Source organism: Salmo salar, chromosome 27 (assembly GCF_965601325.2).
Source record: "Salmo salar chromosome 27, fSalSal1, whole genome shotgun sequence".
Lineage (NCBI taxonomy): Eukaryota > Metazoa > Chordata > Actinopteri > Salmoniformes > Salmonidae > Salmo > Salmo salar.
In genome coordinates this window covers 9,268,297-9,287,809 of record NC_138317.1, presented here as the reverse complement: position 1 = coordinate 9,287,809, position 19,513 = coordinate 9,268,297, and the positions used below count along the sequence as shown (strand labels likewise).

Sequence of the window (19,513 nt, the reverse complement as noted above, 5' to 3'; positions counted from 1 at the left end):
TCAAATAACGTTGTGTATGTTTTGCTGCTTTTCATTAAATCATGCATGGCTGTTTTTTAGACTATGGCCTAATGCAAATTCATTCATATGGGCAGAATTTTGTAGACACAGCCTACAGAAACTTGATCAGCTGCAGTCCATGGGTATATATTCGGATCTGGTAAAAAGCCGACATTTGGTGGTTTCAACCAAAACAAATACTCCTTGTAAAATGACTATATTGGGCTCCCGAGTGGCACAGCGGTCTAAGGCACTGCATCTCAGTGCTAGAGGCGTCACTACAGTCCCGGTTCGAATCCGGGCTGTATCACATCCGGCCGTGATCGGGAGTCCCATAGGGTGGCACACAACTGGCCCAGCGTCGTCTGGGTTTGACCGCGGTACGCCGTCACTGTAAATAAGAATTTGTAACTGACTTTATTTAACTGATTTGCCTAGTAAAATAAAAGGTTAAATAAATAAATGGAAACATTGTGATTTTAAATACACAAAGTAACAATAAGCCTATAATTAAAAAGGGACAGCAGTGATTCTAATACTGGGCTCTCACCATCAAGTCACATGCTCAATTAGCTTAGGCGTTTCCATCGCCCATTTATTCATTGACATCAGTGAGGAGAGACACATTACGGTCTATCAACAACATAGGCTCTCTCATTTAATAGTCTATTTCAGGTTAAACATCAGCCCTATTCAGATGGGATTCGTTTTACTGGGGGAGGTCGGAGAACATAATTATGTGCACGAGCACAAAAACACCCCATCCATCATTTCTGTTCTGTGCAAATCTGCCACGTCAGTAAGTTTTACATGGCAGGAGACGAACAATTCCAGACAGAATAACCTCCATCTTTGGGGTGATGGTAGAACTTCACGGTCCTCTGACAATAGCCTACTAGTCCCACGCGAAATGACATCCCTGTGTTTTTCGAGACACGACAGAGATTTGACAGGTGCTGCTCGCAGTTTGAGCAAGAAAACAAGAATTGTTGCTTAAAACAAAAAGTTCTGCGCACACATTTCATGTGAATGACCTACATGTAAAACTTTTTGGGAAATGACAATTACCGCTAAAATAACGATTATGATCACACTTCTTCAATGTAAATATTATGGGGACATCTATACATTTGGCAGCCAAGCACAAGTTATCAGTCTAGCCTTTTATCATTTAGACATATTGAAATATAAATCATGCCTAGAATTAGAAAAACAGGTTTCCATCATAAGACTCAAATTTAATATATATATATTTTTTTTAAATGACGGGGAAGTTTGGAAAAACGAATCCCGTGCGAATCGTCATCTGGAATAACACACATGATAATAATTACATAACCAATGTCTCTAGTAACCTAATACTAGTCCTGTCCGAATAGGGCTATGGATTTATAATAAGCGTGACATTTCATAACCGGATCACCAGATCATTTAGTTCATCTGAACAATAGAAAGGAAAATATTGATGGGTGTTGCGCAATAGCCAATACACAATGGCATCCTCAGGGCCGATATGTACACACGCGTGACATTTCTCGCTCGCACACGCAATCGACATACGCACACTTCTAGCGTGACCTGATACATATGACAGAGACACAGATTACCTTCTCTCGCTCTCATACACAAAACGACACACACACAATTAAAGCGTGACGGAGACACACACCCCTAACCCACAGCAGGATAATGGGTCCCATGAGCCCCTTGGGGCAGGAATGATCCCCATTTACCCAACTCCCTCTCTTCCCACACCCTTCCATCCATCCAATCCTTTATACCCCCAACCCCCCTTGAGGGTCTGTGGCGTACCGATAAACCCCCTCTCCCTCGCTCTCTCCATTCATGGGAAATCCTTTCTGTCAGGGTGTGAGGATTCCTTTGGAGGCTTTCAGGGGACAGACCCCCTTGCACCTCTCCCCAGTTCATAGCTAGACTACAGACTCTACTTTCACTGTGTGCTTTTTCATGCACGCACACACACACACACACACACACACACACACACACACACACACACACACACACACACACACACACACACACACACACACACACACACACACACACACACACACACACACACAGCTGTAGCCTGCATGCTAAATAACCCCTATTTTAGATTAGAGCAGCAGCGGACGCCAAAGCGTTGCGCCCCCACCTCCAGCTAACAGGCTTAGCCAGCACAACAAGCCCGAATACGTTACAGCTGCACGTGAGAGAGGGGGATGGGGAGGAGAGAGAGAGGAGAGGAGAGAGAGAGAGAGAGAGAGAGAGAGAGAGAGAGGAAAAAGGAGTAGAGAAGCCTGTGCTCAGTCAGTAATGCAGTACTCAAAGGTCAGTGGGGGCTTTTATGGGGTATTGTCTCAGGACGCACAAAGGGCGTTAGCACGCTTAACCTTCGAGGGGAGCAGATTGTACCAGGGGTTTGGTCATGCTTTGTTGGTGATCTGAGGAGAAGTGTGTCAATGGTGCGTGTATAATGCAGGTCTTCTAATACACGTGCAAAACACTCATACACCTCGCCATAAACGTCCCACAGAAAAGTCACATATCAATAGAAAATCCCTCCAATTTATTAAGCCTCGTCTCTCGGTCTCAGTCTCAGGAATATGGCACTGTCCAACCCACTCCAACTCAATCGACAACAAACAGAAGGACATGGCTGCTAACAGCCCATAATAGCCATACATCAACTCTAAGCCGTGACAGCCATTGAGAGATATCGAGAGCGAGAGAGCGCGAGAGCGAGAGAGTCTACACATGGCTTGCCGAGAATGTCGGTCTCTAACCTTGGAGGGAGCGCAGCAGTATAGTTTATTGGCTGGGTGGGGACTAGAGGGAGCAGCTCTACACAGAGTGGATTAGCCTAAAATATGCACAGGGCATAAACTGGCAGCGTTTTATAACGTCTCTCCTTCTTAATGTATAAAGGCCCCGGGCGGGCAGCACTCAGAGAAGCACACAATGAGAAAGGCCCCCGTTCCACTCTCTGGACCAGGGAGATTTATGTCTAAATTAGTAGGGCTGGTTAGAGAGAGAGCGAGAGAGGGGGGGTATGAGACACAGGAAAAGGATCGAAGGGAGAATAGAAAAGGTGAAAGGGAGAAAGGGAGAGAGAGCAAGCGACAGAGATGGAGGGAGATCGACTGAGAGAAAAGGGGAAAGAAAGAACTAATGAAAAAAAGAGTGCAGACAATGGGAGAGGGGGAAAAGGAGAGAGCGATAAGGAGGTAGACAACAGGAAGAGATCAAGAAAAATACAAGAGTCGTTGTCGTTGGAGGTGTGTGGCACGGAAGACCGACGAGACGGGAGCATTTTGGAGTGGCGGCAGCCTCTACGTCACGTGTCAGACTCATTTCACAGAGGGCAGAGTGTCTGCGGGTTTCCCCACCTCCCTTGTACTTGATTCATGAATTAAGGTCACTAATTAGTAAGGAACTCCCCTCACCTGCTTGTCTAGCACACGCTAGGCCCTCCATGGAATTAGTTTGCCACCCCTGCTTTACGTCTTTTGTACTTGAGTTAGGTAAAAGGTTAACGCTACTGCCTGGCATTGACGACTTGGGTCTTTGATCTCAAAACTTAGATCTATGAATGCAAGCCTTCAAGGCCTCCGTTCGCTCAGCATTTGTGCACTTGTCAGTTTGTATCTCTCTCTGTGCGACGTAACGAGTGCGTGCTTTCCCTTGGCGTGTGGGTGTGTTCAGTGTTTATGTGTGACCAGCCAACCGTTTTCTTTATGCTTGTGTATATATACACACAGTACCAGTCAAAAGTTCGGACACACCTACTCATTCAAGGGTTTTTCTTGATTTTTACAATTTTCTACATTGTAGAATAATAGTGAAGACGTCAAAACTATGAAATAACACATACGGAATGATGTAGTAACCAATAAAGGGTTAAACAAATCAATCATTTATTTTATATTTGAGATTCTTCAAAGTAGCCACCCTTTGCCTTGATGACAGCTTTGCACACTCTTGGCATTCTCTCAACCAGCTTCATGAGGAATGCTTTTCCAACAGTCTTGAAGGACTTCCCAAATATGCACAGCTCTTGTTGGCTGATTTTCCTTTATTCTGCGGTCCAACTCATCCCAAACCATCTCAATTGGGTTGAGGTCGGGTGATTGTGTAGGCCAAGTCATCTGATGCAGCACTCCATCACTCTCCTTCTTGGTCAAATAGCCCTTACACAGCCTGGAGGTGTGTTTTGGGTCATTGTCCTGTTGAAAAACAAATGATAGTCCCACTAAGCGCAAACCAGATGGGATGGCATATCTGCCGAATGCTGTGGTAGCCATGCTGGTTAAGTGTGCCTTGAATTCTAAATAAATCACAGACAGTGTCACTAGCAAAGCACCACCACACCGTCACACCTCCTCCTCCATGCTTCACGGTGGGAACCACAAATGCAGAGATCATCATATCACCTACTCTGTGTCTCACAAAGACACAGCAGTTGGAATAAAAAATCAGACCAAAAGACAGATTTCCACCAGTCTAATGTTCATTGCTTGTGTTTCTTGGCCCAAGCAAGTCTCTTCTTCTTATTGGTGTCCTTAAGTAGTGGTTTCTTTGCTGAAATCTGACAATGAAGGTCTGATTCACGCAGTCTCCTCTGAACAGTTGATGTTGAGATGTGTCTTACTTGAACTCTGTGAAGCATTTATTCATGCATTTATCCTCTTCAGCAGAGGTAACTCTGGGTCTTCTTTTCCTTCCTATCATCATAGCGCTTGATGTTTTTTGCAACTGCACTTGAAGAAACTTTGGAAGTTCTTAAAATGTTCCGTATTGACTTACCTTCGTGTCTTAAAGTAATAATGGACTGTCGTTTCACTTTGCTTATTTGAGCTGTTCTTGCCATGATATGGACTTGGTCTTTTACCAAATAGGGCTTCTGTATACCACCTCTACCTTGTCACAACAAACGTGATTGGCTCAAGGAAAGACATTCCAAAAAATAATTTTTAACAAGGCACACCTGTTAATTGAAATTAATTCCAGGTGACTACCTCATGAAGCTGGTTGAGAGAATGCCAAGAGTGTACAAAGCTGTCATCAAGGCAAAGGGTGGCTACTATGAAGAATCTCAAATATTAAATATATTTTAAAATTTAACCTGTCTGGGCTAGGGGGCAGTATTTTCACGGCCGGATGAAAAACGTACCCAATTTAAACAGGTTTCTACTCTGGCCCAGAAACTAGAATATGCATATTATTAGTAGATTTGGATAGAAAACACTCTGAAGATTCTAAAACTGTTTGAATGGTGTCTGTGAGTATAACAGAACTCATATGGCTGGCAAAAACCTGAGAAAAAGTCAACCAGGAAGTGGAGGATCTGAGAATTGTAGTTCTTTCTAGTCCCTTTCGAAACTACAGTATCTGTGGTGTTACGTTGCACTTCCTAAGGCTTCCATTGGCTGTCAACAGCCTTCAGAAAGTTGTTTCAGCCTTCTCCTGTTACTGGGCAGATAATAGGAGCTCAGTTTCTGAGTGGACTGCCTGGCAACAAAGGGATTGGATATGCTCACGCGAGTGCGCCGTTCCTTCTTTTTCTTCTTGAATGAATACGCTATTGTCCGGTTGGAATATTATCGCAATTTTACGTTAAAAATACCATAAAGATTGATTTTAAACAGCGTTTGACATGCTTCTAAGTACGGTAATGGAACATTTTGACTTTCCGTCTCTGGTTCCGCGCTCGCGCGTTATGCCTTTGGATAGTGCTCTGAACAAAACGGATGTATTTGGACATAAATATGTATTATTTCGAACAAAAACATCATTTCTTGTGGAAGTAGCAGTCCTGGGAGTGCATTCTGACGAAGATCAGCAAAGGTAAGAGAATATTTCTAATACTAATTCTGAGTTTAGGTTGCCCCGAACTTGGCGGGTGTCTGTATAGCTCTCTGTGATGGCTGAGCTATGTACTCAGAATATTGAAAAATGTGCTTTCTCCGTAAAGCTATTTTAAAATCTGACAAAGCGGTTGCATCCAGGAGTAGTCTATCTATAATTCTTTAAATAATTGTTATATATTTTGTCAACGTTTATGATGAGTATTGTTGTAAATTGATGTGCACATTCACCGGGAGTTTTGGTGGGAATACATTTTCTGAACGTCACACGCCAATGTAAAATGCTGTTTTTGGATATAAATATGAACTTTATCGAACAAAACATACATGTATTGTGTAACATAATGTCCTAGGAGTGTCATCTGATGAAGATCGTCAAAGGTTAGTGCTTCATTTAGCTGTGTTTTGGGTTTTATTGACACGTCCTTGCTTGGAAAAAGGCTGTGTGATTATTTTTGTCTATGTACTCTCCTAACATAATCTAATGTTTTGCTTTCGCTGTAAAGCCTTTTTGAAATCGGACAATGTGGTTACATCAAGGAGAAGTGTATCTTTAAAATGGTGTAAAATAGTTGTATATAGTTTGAGAAAGTTGAATTATGACATTTTGTTGTTTTTGAATTTGCCGCCCTGATATTTCACTGGCTGTGTCCCGCTACGTGGGACGCTAGCCACGTAGCCCATAGAAGATATATAAAATATATTTGTTTAATACTTTTTTGGTTAATACATGATTCCATATGTGTTATTTCATAGTTCTCTTCACTATTATTCTACAATGTAGAAAATAGTAAATATAAAGAAAAACCTTTGAATGAGTAGGTGTGTCCAAACTTCTGACTAGTACTATATATATATATTTATATATATGATTGTGTGTTATGCAGGGATGCAAACTGGTGAGTGCTCAAAAAGGTGACCTTTTCATTTTTTGGCAATGAAACATGTAATAAATCCCTGCTAGGGGGAAATGCAGGGTAACTATTTAAACAACAAAGAATATGATCTACATGATCAGTCTCTGTGTGTAAAATAAAAAGTGGTTCATGTGAAACTAACTCACAGCTAAAAAATGTAAAGCAAGCAATCCAATGTAATTTGTTGCCTAGACTTTACTGCAAATGACACTCAAGTCTTGAGAACAAAACTACACTAATATTGCAGTTAGCCATGACAGCCTTTATAATAGAACGCTTGTGACCATGACAGCCTTTATAATAGAACGCTTGTGACCATGACAGCCTTTATAATAGAACGCTTGTGACCATGACAGCCTTTATAATAGAACGCTTGTGACCATGACAGCCTTTATAATAGAACGCTTGTGACCATGACAGCCTTTATAATAGAATGCTTGTTACCATGACAGTCTTTATATTAGAACGCTTGTGACCATGACAGCCTTTATATTAGAACGCTTGTGACCATGACAGTCTTTATAATAGAACGCTTGTGACCATGACAGCCTTTATATTAGAACGCTTGTGACCATGACAGCCTTTATAATAGAACGCTTGTGACCATGACAGCCTTTATAATAGAACGCTTGTCACCATGACAGCCTTTATAATAGAATGCTTGTGACCATGACAGCCTTTATAATAGAACGCTTGTGACCATGACAGCCTTTATAATAGAACGCTTGTGACCATGACAGCCTTTATAATAGAATGCTTGTGACCATGACAGCCTTTATAATAGAACGCTTGTGACCATGACAGCCTTTATAATAGAACGCTTGTGACCATGACAGCCTTTATAATAGAACGCTTGTGACCATGACAGCCTTTATAATAGAACGCTTGTTACCATGACAGTCTTTATATTAGAACGCTTGTGACCATGACAGCCTTTATATTAGAACGCTTGTGACCATGACAGCCTTTATAATAGAACGCTTGTTACCATGACAGCCTTTATAATAGAACGCTTGTGACCATGACAGCCTTTATAATAGAACGCTTGTGACCATGACAGCCTTTATAATAGAACGCTTGTTACCATGACAGCCTTTATAATAGAACGCTTGTGACCATGACAGCCTTTATAATAGAACGCTTGTTACCATGACAGCCTTTATAATAGAACGCTTGTGACCATGACAGCCTTTATAATAGAACGCTTGTGACCATGACAGCCTTTATAATAGAACGCTTGTGACCATGACAGCCTTTATAATAGAACGCTTGTGACCATGACAGTCTTTATAATAGAACGCTTGTGACCATGACAGCCTTTATAATAGAACGCTTGTGACCATGACAGCCTTTAAGTTGGCTAATGTTGCTCAACATTACTCTGGCTAGCTAACGGAGAATTTGATCCAGCTAGCAAGATACTTAACAATGCTAATACTTGTTCCACCACACCTTCTCCCTCACCTCAAATTTTCCAAATGCCAGTTGTTTTTCGGTTACAGCTCATGAAGTACGCTTCATCACCTTCTCACCCCCGTCTCCATGGTACGGCTTCTCACCTAATGTTACCTCTTCCTTATCGTTCAGGGGACGTGCTGCTGTAACCTTCTCACCCCGTCTCCGTGGTCCGGCATCTCACCTGTTACCTCTTCCTTATCGTTCAGGGGACGTGCTGCTGTAACCTTCTCACCCCGTCTCCGTGGTCCGGCATCTCACCTGTTACCTCTTCCTTATCGTTCAGGGGACGTGCTGCTGTAACCTTCTCACCCCGTCTCCGTGGTCCGGCATCTCACCTGTTACCTCTTCCTTATCGTTCAGGGGACGTGCTGCTGTAACCTTCTCACCCCGTCTCCGTGGTCCGGCATCTCACCTGTTACCTCTTCCTTATCGTTCAGGGGACAAGCTGCTGTAACCTTCTCACCCCGTCTCCGTGGTCCGGCATCTCACCTGTTACCTCTTCCTTATCGTTCAGGGGACGTCTCCGTGGTCCGGCATCTCACCTGTTACCTCTTCCTTATCGTTCAGGGGACAAGCTGCTGTAACCGTCTCACCCCGTCTCCGTGGTCCGGCATCTCACCTGTTACCTCTTCCTTATCGTTCAGGGGACAAGCTGCTGTAACCTTCTCACCCCGTCTCCATGGTCCGGCATCTCACCTGTTACCTCTTCCTTATCGTTCAGGGGACGTGCTGCTGTAACCTTCTCACCCCGTCTCCATGGTCCGCGCTGATGCTGTAACTAGTAAGTTGGTTGTCTCTTCTGTCACGTGCTGCGCTGCATTCTGTTGTTATGTAAACGATTGGCTGAGCCTTGGATAAAGCAGCCAGTATTGCTCCAAACGCACATCACTCGTTCGCATACCTCCAACCCCCCCACGAAATGGCAAATTTCACCGAAAGGTGACTAGTTAACATCCCTGGTTATGAGGATGACTGAGTGAATCTTTGTAAGAATGCAGATATAGGCCATTCCGTGACCCTTGGATTTAGCCCCATCCAGCATAATATCCAGCATTCATCTAGCATCCATACTGTAGGTACCATCCAGCATAATATCCAGCATTCATCTAGCATCCATACTGTAGGTACCATTCAGCATAATATCCAGCATTCATCTAGCATCCATACTGTAGGTACCATTCAGCATAATATCCAGCATTCATCTAGCATCCATACTGTAGGTACCATTCAGCATAATATCCAGCATTCATCTAGCATCCATACTGTAGGTACCATCCAGCATAATATCCAGCATTCATCTAGCATCCATACTGTAGGTACCATTCAGCATAATATCCAGCATTCATCTAGCATCCATACTGTAGGTACCATTCAGCATAATATCCAGCATTCATCTAGCATCCATACTGGAGGTACCATTCAGCATAATATCCAGCATTCATCTAGCATCCATACTGTAGGTACCATTCAGCATAATATCCAGCATTCATCTAGCATCCATACTGGAGGTACCATCCAGCGCACACACACCTGTTCGCTAAGCCCTCCCCCTATACACTTACACAACCTCCATTTTGTAATTGGTCAGCACTAGAATCTAGAGCACTGTCACACAGAGGCACGCACGCAAGTACACACTCCCAGTACACACACTCCCTTACAAGCTCACACACTCCCTTACAAGCTCACACACACACACACACACACACACACACACACACACACACACACACACACACACACACACACACACACACACACACACACAGACACACACACACACACACACACACACACACACACACACACACACACACACACACCACAAAAACATACCTGCTCCTTTACCAAATCATAAATATTGGAGTAAAACATTTGGTGTGAAGAAGCCATTGTGATAGCTCTCCTTAATGACTTCACTTTGTGTGTGTGTGTGTGTGTGTGTGTGTGTGTTTGCCTGAGTTGATTTTGCCCCACCGTGGATCATCCAAAGTGCTGGCGTTCCATTTCCAAATGTGCATTAATACAAGCTCCATTCATAACGCATTGCATTTGCTTCCACTAATTAACAATTAGAGTACAAAACACGATCTCACTTCGAGGGCTTCCATTTCGTCTTTCCTCTGCATATGCAAATGACACACTTCATTTTTCCTTTTCCCCCACAGCAGGTCAATGTTTGTGAAATATCAGCTGGCGAATGCAGACAAGTTGAATAAACATGAGTCATCAAATGTGTGAGAATGTATGGAGTCTGGGTCGGTGGTGGGGTTGCTGGGTGTGTTGTGTGTGTGACAGGGACACTTTGCTGAGTGCTTTTTTAAAGCCTCCGGCTAATGGCTTTGTGAAGGGTGTGGATGAATATGAGATGGCCACACCGTGATGACGGGAATCTTTTAGCTAGCGCCGAGCGGAGAGGGGCACCTAGCCGAGGGTGTGTGTGTCATCAGTTCAGAGTTTGTGTACAGTGTGCTTTTGAGCACTCCTTTGTCCTCAGACGTTCGTGGTGTTTCTGATTTGAGGGTAAAGAACGAGAATCAATGTGATGTGTGTGTGCGCTCCTCTGTGTGTGTGTGTGTCTGGATGTGTTTAACTATACTAGTAGGAACTAGAATTCCGCACAAGAATAGTAAACAAACAAAAATTTGACCAACTGGTGACATTTTGTTAGTCTCCCATAGGTCAAATGCTATTTCTAGGGAGTTTAGGGTTAAGGTTAGAATTAGGGTTAGAATTAGGTTTAACGTTAGGAGCTAGGGTTAGTTTTAGGGTTAGGTTTTCGGGTTAAGGTTAGGTTAGGTTTAGGGAAAATAGTATTTTGAATTGGACTGAATTGTGTCACCACAAGGTTAGTTATGCAAGACTGTGTGTGTGAACACAACTTCCACTGACCTGGCACGCTAGTTGACACATTGACCTGTGTGTAGAACCTCTTGTTGGGCAGGAGCTCTGATACGCCATTGAGAGCCTCGACCGTCAACGTGTAGTTGGAGTTGGCCATGAGGTTGACCACGGTGACCGTGCGTTCGGTCAACCCGCTCTGCTGGGGCATGAAGCCCACGCTGGCCCCGCACGGCTCACACTGCAGCCCCACGCACCGGCGGCAGCCCACGCTGTAGGTCAGGTCCCCCCTGCCGCCCGTGTCCGTTGGTGCGCTCCACTCCAGGATCAGGGTGGACTGCTTGAGGGTGTAGACCAAGTCTTTGGGAGGAGAGGGGGGGCCTGGGAGGGAGAATAAGTCACATTTAGTGCTTGTCTTATGGCCCCCGTATGATGTTTAAAAGTGTTAGGCATTTCCATGACATATGATTATTCTGTATGATGTACTTACTACCTACAGTGCCACAGCCGGTTTTATTTTACCTTTATTTAACCAGGTAAGTCACTGAGAACACATTCTCTTTTACAATAACGACCTGACCAAGATGACAGCGATATACGGTGCAGCAAAGCAGAAAAGTGAGGACGTAACAGACTAGGTACCAGTACATCAGACATCAGTATGAGGGAATGACTAAGGAAGTGTGTGGGCTAGATAGCAATCAGGTCTAAAATCAGTGCAATGTATTTGAATTCAGCATTAAAACCAGTGGCAACCAATTACTACAGAACACGTCACTCTGTAGTCCCATTCTCAAAGTGTAGCCCGCCCCAGAATCGTAGCTACATAGTGTTATTGTGCTAGCACACATCTGGCTACGATGCCTACGTAATACTTTGATAGGATTGAGATGAGAAAGGGATTATGGGTGATAAATGGGGGGAGAAGAACAGAGAAAATAAGACTAGCCAAAGCAACTAAAGCTTGCCTGGTCTAGATGAAATGTGTGTGCTTATGACAACAGAACAAAGGAGCCGTAAATGAGACATGTATAATATGCTGCTTGCCGACTATCTTTATTCACTCATGCGATTTCTAGACAGTCCCTGATCTACCGACCACCTCATTATACGGCGGATTGAGAAATAAAATGGAGGGAATTCTATTAGTGATGGTGAAGTGTAATGCTGTGTGTGTATACTGGGTGTGGTTGTGTGTGTATGTGTGTGTGTGTGTGTGTGAGAGAGAGCGAGAGAGATAAAGGACTGTCTATTAGTTATTTAAGTCAACAGTCATGGCTGGAACAAACGCCTTGTTTACAAACCGCAAATATGAGTCACCACAGAAAAGGTGGTTAGTGCTCGCGGAATGAGAATCCTCTCTGTTATCAAAAGGTGAAATACGACGGGTGCATCTCGATAGTCCTACGTAGCTTCCTCTCTTCACCTGGTAGAGGTTCTGACAACGGTCAACCACACTCATGCGCACGCAGAACGGTCACTTTCAAGGTCTTGCGCTACCTCAAGGCAAAGCCTTTACATGACGCGGGGCTGTAACCGTGCATGTTTCAACACATGAACGGAACAGAAAAAGTACTGGTCCATTAAAGGATATTGATAGTGGTGGTGGTGTGTGTGGGAAAGTGACAATATTTCTGTGGTAATAATGAACGTGCAGGTGTAGAGGGGCGATAAACGTGTCAGTGGGTGTCCGTGGGTGGATACTGAATGCTCTCTCAGTGGGGTTATGTAACACGGTAACAGGGGCTTGTGGCCAGAAGTGGGGCACAGCTGTGGTGTGTGACGTGTTCATCAGCGAGCACGGAGCAGCCCACCTTCACTTATTCATTAACACGTACCTGTACGCACACAGCTGGGCCTTCATAGCCTCGTCTCTCCTTCTCTTCCAGCTCTCTTTCTCCCTCGCTCTCTCTCTCTCAAAGTTCCTCTTAGTCTCCCTCTTCCCATCTATCATTCCTTCACAACTCTTCTCAGTTCTCCTCCCCCTCTCCATCTGTCTGTCCTCCCATCTGCCTGTCTCCACCTCTCCACACAATAGCTTGGTGGAATCAGGAGATGGTCACAATTACTGAATCAATATTGTAATTAAATGTGGTAATTAAAGAGCTATAAATGCTATCCCCGACTGCCCCTGATCGATATGAAAGCACCGGGAATCAATATCGTGATTAAACCTTCTAATTACAGAGCTATAAAAAACTGGAGCTGATCCGAGCCAAGAATGAACACACTCAATTTCTGACCTCTGTGTTTTATTGTCTGGTACACTGTAGAGCATATTATTCAAGAAGCTTATTAGGTGGATTAAATCAGGTGGCGTGTGTGTATTTAACCATCAACACTACAGAGGGTTAGTGGTTAGATCAATACGGCTGCCCCTGGCGATATGGTATGGAATTGGCCTTGTGAATGTATGTGCGTCTTTGGAGGGGGAGTGTGGGGGGAGAGGAGGGGGGTGCTAAAGTGATGGAAGGCTGAAAAGAGATTGGGGTGACCACGTGGGGGGGGGAAGGCTAGAGGGAAAATGTTCAGTTTAGTGGAGGACTGATGGGTGAAGTATGAAGGGAATAGGGGAACGATAGAGGGATAAGGTGAAGGACGGGTGAAGGACAGTGGGATTGGGTTACCTGATGGATGGAGGGATGGGGTAGAGAGAGCAGGAGGGAGAGGGAATAATTAAGTGATGAGGTTAGGGAAGGGGAGGAGGGATGAAGGGACAAGGTCAGTGGGAGGATGGAGGGGGGAAGGGATTATGGTCAGAGAGGAAGTGAAGGAGAGAGAGAGAGACACTGAGAAGAGGAATGACAGGGTTACATGGCTAGAGGAGAGGTGATATGATAGAGTGATATAGTCAGATGAGGAGTTTGCATAGGAACAGGTGTGTATGCGCATGCGTGTGTGTGTGTGTGTGTCTTACGGGTGCAGGGGGCCGAGGGGTTGTCCAGGGGGGTCCTGAAGTGATCCTCCTCACACACACACACCACCGATCCTTCCTCCTCAGCCACACTGTTGGCTGGGCACAGAAAACACTCCTGCTGCCTGGATGACATCTTATACGAGCCAGGGGGACACGCTGAGAAAAAAAGATCAACATAAATATGCATTAAAAACACATTACATGGTATTATTATTTCAGTTGGTGTGTGTTTTAAAACTGCTGTAACGTACTGATAATGGTTTAGCGACATGGGGTACATACATTCAAGCTAATTATGTCTTCTGGGAGGGGGGGAGAGAGAGAGCGAGGACTAGGAGGAAGGAGGGAGGGGGAGAGAGGAGAGAAAGAGGAGAGCATGTGAAAGAGCTAGAGCAAGTTCAAGAAAGCGAAAGGGAGAGAGAGAGCGATTTTAGAAGGCGAGATTTGATGACTCAGCCAGCTGTAAGGCTGAACACAAACACATGATGTTGAGCCTCTAAGCTGAACATATGGTCAATAGACCTGGACCAGCTAGTCAGTACAGAACCAACACATGCTGTCCAACCTCTCTTCAGGCACCGAGCTGCTCAACCCCTCAACCTTTTTCCTCTTTCTCCAAATCATTCTGTCATCTCCTCCCTTCTTTCTCACGTGTTAACAGCTCCTGACAATTCCTTATTACACAACGCCGTTTCATTTGGGACTGGGGGCACGGAGAGAGGGAGAGACGGGGAGAGAGGGAGAGACAGAGAGAGACGGGGAGAGACAGAGAGAGAGGCAGGGAAAAGAACGATAGAAAAAAAGAGTGAGAGAGCGACTACACGCACACCGCACAAGCACGCACGGCCGTTAGTTTGTGTGCGTGCCCGTACTATCTCCACTCTTTCTCACTGGGGTTCATTTTCCGCTTGCCGTGCCAGAGCTCCGAGTGGTAATGTGTGTGAAATCAGTTGAGCGCTGCTCCCCTCTGTCACCGGGTCCCCAACAACATTTCTACATTATCACCTTCAGCACGCTCTCTCTTCCCATTATGATCACCATCATATTCATCACTGCCGTTCCCTATCCTACTGCTAATGCACTGAGGTTAGATAATACATGAATGTGGCTGTGAAGACAACCGGCCCCAGCCTCAACGATGTAACCGTGTCTGAGTGGAGGATAAAGCCTGAATGGTGAATAGATGGTGGGTTTGGGTGTAACACACACACGTAGACGCAACACACACAGACAGATGCATCACGCACACAATTTAAGACACACATGCACACACAGCCTCGAAGTCACACCGATTAGCCCTTTCAAACTCCCCAAGCTGAGACTGATGTGAAAGCGTGAGTGTGTATGGCGTAGCGGTGTCTGTAAGAACCTTGTAATCGTCTGTCTAATGTCTTCCATTACACTAACACCGAACAGCCTGCTTTGTAGAGAACCCCTCTTTGGCTACAGTGCTGCAGAGGGTGAAGAATACCTTGCTTCTGAAATGGCTGGATGTAGCTGCTCTCTTTTTGGCAGGGGTGCCCGTTTTATCAGTACAATTACATGTAGATCAGACTGCCCGCGTGCGCCATTGCGTGGATGTTGATTTTGTTCACCCACACCAGAAGTGATAAAGACACGCAGGTTGAAACATCAAAACGAACTCTGAACCAACTATAATAATTTTGGGACAGGTCGAAAAGCATGAAACATTTATGGCAATTTAGCTAGCTTGCTGTTGCTAGTTAATTTGTCCTGGGATATAACATTGGGTTGTCATTTTACCTGAAATGCACAAGGTCCTTTACTCTGACAATTAATCCACAGATAAAAGGGTAAACCGAGTTTGTTTAACGTAATCTTTCCTCCTTCAGGCTTCTTTGGACTTTATATGGTGGTTGGCAACCAATTTAAGGTGCATTACCACTACTGGACTGGAGTGTGGACCTCATTTGATGCAGAAAAACTAATCCATGCTTTTGTCACTTCTAGATTAGACTACTGCAATGCTCTACTTTCCAGCTACCCGGATAAAGCACAAAATAAACTCCTGTTAGTGCTAAACACGGCTGCTAGAATCTTGACTAGAACCCAAAAATTTGATCATTTTACTCCAGTGCTATGATCTCTACACTGGCTTCCTGTTAAGGTTAGGGCTGATTTCAAGGTTTTACTGCAACCTACGAAGCATTACATGGGCTTGCTCCTACCTATCTCTCCGATTTGGTCCTGCCGTACATACCTACATACGCTACGATCATAAGATGCAGGCCTCCTTATTGTCCCTAGTATTTGTAAGCAAACAGCTGGAGGCAGGGCTTTCTCCTATAGAGTTCCATTTTCACGGAATGGTCTGCCTATCATGTCAGAGACGCAGACTGTCTCGACCTTTAAGTCTTTATTAAAGACTGGGCCTCCCGAGTGGCGCAGCGGTCTAAGGCAGTGCTAGCTGCATCACTGCAAATCCTGGTTCGATCCCAGGCTGTGTCACAGCCGGCCGTGACCGGGAGACCCATGAGGCGGCACACAATTGGCCCAGCATCGTCCGGGTTAGGGGAGGTTTTGGCTGGCCGGGTTGTCCTTGTCCATTCACGCTCTAGCGACTCCTGTGGCGGGCCGGGGGCAGTGCACACTGACACGGTCGCCAGGTGTATGGTGTTTCCTCCGACACATTGGTGCGGCTGGCTTCCGGGTTAAGCGAGCAGTGTGTCAAGAAGCAGTGCGTCCTCCGAAACACGACCCCGCCAAGCCGCACTGCTCTCAACCTTCGCCTCTCCTGAGGCTGAACGGGAGTTGCAGAGATGGGACAGGACTGCAACTAACAATTAGATATCACAAAATTGGGAAGAAAAAAATGCTCCAAAAAATCTAAAAATATTTATTGAAGACTCATCTCTTCAGTAGGTCCCATGATTGATTGTAGTCTGGCCCAGGGAGAGAGAGGGAGCAGAAAGGGGGTCGAAGGTGAGCGGAAAGGCACTGGAGCGATGAACCGCCCTTGCTGTCTCTGCCTGGTCGGTCCCCTCTCTCCACTGGCATTCTCTGCCTCTAACCCTATTACAGGGGCTGAGTCACTGGCTTACTGATGCTCTTCCATGCCGTCCCTAGGAGGGGTGCGTCACTTGAGTGGGTTGAGTCACTGACGTGATCTTCCTGTCTGGGTTGGCGTCCCCTTGGGTTCGTGCCATGGGGGAGATCTTCGTGGGCTATACTCAGCCTTGTCTCAGGGTAGTAAGTGGTTTGCGGATATCCCTCTAGTGGTGTGGGGGCTGTGCTTTGGCAAAGTGGGTGGGGTTATAACCTCCCTGGTTGGCCCTGTCCGGGGGTATCGTCGGACGGGGCCACAGTGTCTCCCGACCTGTGGCTCCTGTCTCAGCCTCCAGTATCTATGCTGCAATAGTTTGTGTTAGGGGGCTAGAGTCAGTCTGTTATATCTGGTGTGAATCTCCTGTCTTATCTTGTGTCCTGTGTGAATTTAAGTATGCTCCCTCTAATTCTCTCTCTCTCTCTCTCTCTCTCTCTCTCTCTCGGAGGACCTGAACCCTAGGACCATGCCTCAGGACTACCTGGCCGGATGAATCCTCACTGTCCCCAGTCTACCTGGTCGTGCTGCTGCTCCAGTTTCAACTGTTCTGCCTGCGGCTATGGAACCCTGACCTGTTCACTGGACGTGCTACCTTGTCCCGAACCTGCTGTTTTCGACACTCTCTCTCTACCACACCTGCTGTCTCGAACTCTGAATGCTCGGCTATGAAAAGCCAACTGACATTTACTCCTGAGGTGCTGACCTGTTGCACCCTCTACAACCACTGTGATTATTATCTGACCCTGCTGGTCATCCATGAACATTTGAACATCTTGTCCATGTACTGTTATAATCTCCACCCGGCACAGCCAGAAGAGGACTGGCCACCCCTCAGAGCCTGGTTCCTCTCTAGGCTTCTTCCTAGGTTCCTGCCTTTCTAGGGAGTTTTTCCTAGCCACTGTGCTTCTACATCTGCATTGCTTGCTGTTTGGGGTTATAGGCTGGGTTTCAGTATAGCACTTTGTGACATCGGCTGATGTAAGAAGAGCTTCATGAATACATTTGATTTAATGATCGATCTTTCAATCACCCACGTGGGTATATGCTCCTAACAACCAATGAGAGAGGCGGGACTTGCAGCGCATCAAGCGTCAGAAATAGAACAAAGTTCTATTTTAGCGCCTGGCTACGCAGACACTCGTTGACGTGTGTGAGCAGTCTGGGTGCAATGACAATAACGTGTGTGTACGTTTACGCGACACGAGCGGTGTGGTCAACATGTTACAGTAATGTGATTTGAATGGCAGGAAGTCAAGACAAATGTGGTATCTCGATAGCCAAAATGGCCGTCTTTACCCCCCGCTTTTTGACGGGGTTATGCCTTTAATCAGTACACCTTTGCTATGATGTTTGAATAGTTGGAAGTCAAGACAGAAAGCTGTACCAGTGTCTATACAGTAGCTTGGCCCAAATAGAAGGTTGTTGTCAACAAGGTTGTGTCAGTCAGAGCCAACTGCCAATAGGTAAGAGACACTCCCAGAAGGACCCAATAGGGATACAGGGGGTATTGGACAGAAACAACAGGCATTCTGGGACTGTATTCATTGCATTGTTGCTTTCCCCTCTACCTTTAGACGAGTGCCATGGCGTTTCAGCTGAAAAGCAGACGAGGGAGAGAGAGAGAGAGAGAGAGAGAGAGAGAGAGAGAGAGGGACAAAGAGAGCGAGCGAGCGAGAGGGAAAAAGAGAGAGAGCAAGCGAGAGGGAAAAAGAGAGAGCGAGCGAGAGGGAAAAAGAGAGAGCGAGCGGGAAAGAGAGAGAGCGAGCGAGAGCAGGAAAGAGAGAGAGCGAGCGAGAGCGGGAAAGAGAGCGAGAGCGAGAAAGAGAGCGAGAGCGGGAAAGAGAGCGGGAAAGAGAGAGCGGAAAAGAGAGAGAGAGAGGGAAAGAGAGAGCGCGAGCGAGAGGGAGAGAGAGAGCGCGAGCGAGAGGGAGAGAGAGAGCGCGAGCGAGAGGGAGAGAGAGAGCGCGAGCGAGAGGGAGAGAGAGAGAGGGAGCGAGAGAGGGAGAGAGAGAGCGAGCGAGAGGGAAAGAGAGAGAGCGAGCGAGAGGGAAAGAGAGAGAGCGAGCGAGAGGGAAAGAGAGAGAGCGAGCGAGAGGGAAAGCGAGAGAGCGAGCGAGAGGGAAAGCGAGAGAGCGAGCGAGAGGGAAAGCGAGAGAGCGAGCGAGAGGGAAAGAGTGAGAGCGAGCGAGAGGGAAAGCGAGAGAGCGAGCGAGAGGGAAAGCGAGAGAGCGAGCGAGAGGGAAAGCGAGAGAGCGAGCGAGAGGGAAAGCGAGAGAGCGAGCGAGAGGGAAAGAGAGAGCCCGGACCTGCTTGAGCAGTACTGTCAGACCTCGGCCTCGGCAGTAAACCCCAAAAAGATCCAGACCAAAGTTCTCAATTGGTTCACAAAACCTCTTCTACTAACACACTGAAGCCTCAAGACCAGAACATCCAAACAATCAGA

The 19,513-nt window shown here is 45.9% G+C and overlaps 1 protein-coding gene across 1 annotated transcript in view; it reads right to left on the bottom strand.

Annotated features, from left to right (window-relative positions):
* LOC106588469 (ephrin type-A receptor 7) overlaps nucleotides 1-19,513 on the bottom strand; it is a 187,048-nt gene that overhangs the window by 33,321 nt on the left and 134,214 nt on the right. The window contains exons 4-5 of the mRNA XM_014177541.3: nucleotides 14,007-14,162; nucleotides 11,141-11,470 (exon numbers count right to left, since the gene is read on the bottom strand). Of these exons, the coding sequence (XP_014033016.2) occupies nucleotides 11,141-11,470; nucleotides 14,007-14,162 (486 nt within the window). The remainder of the gene's footprint in view (nucleotides 1-11,140; nucleotides 11,471-14,006; nucleotides 14,163-19,513) is intronic.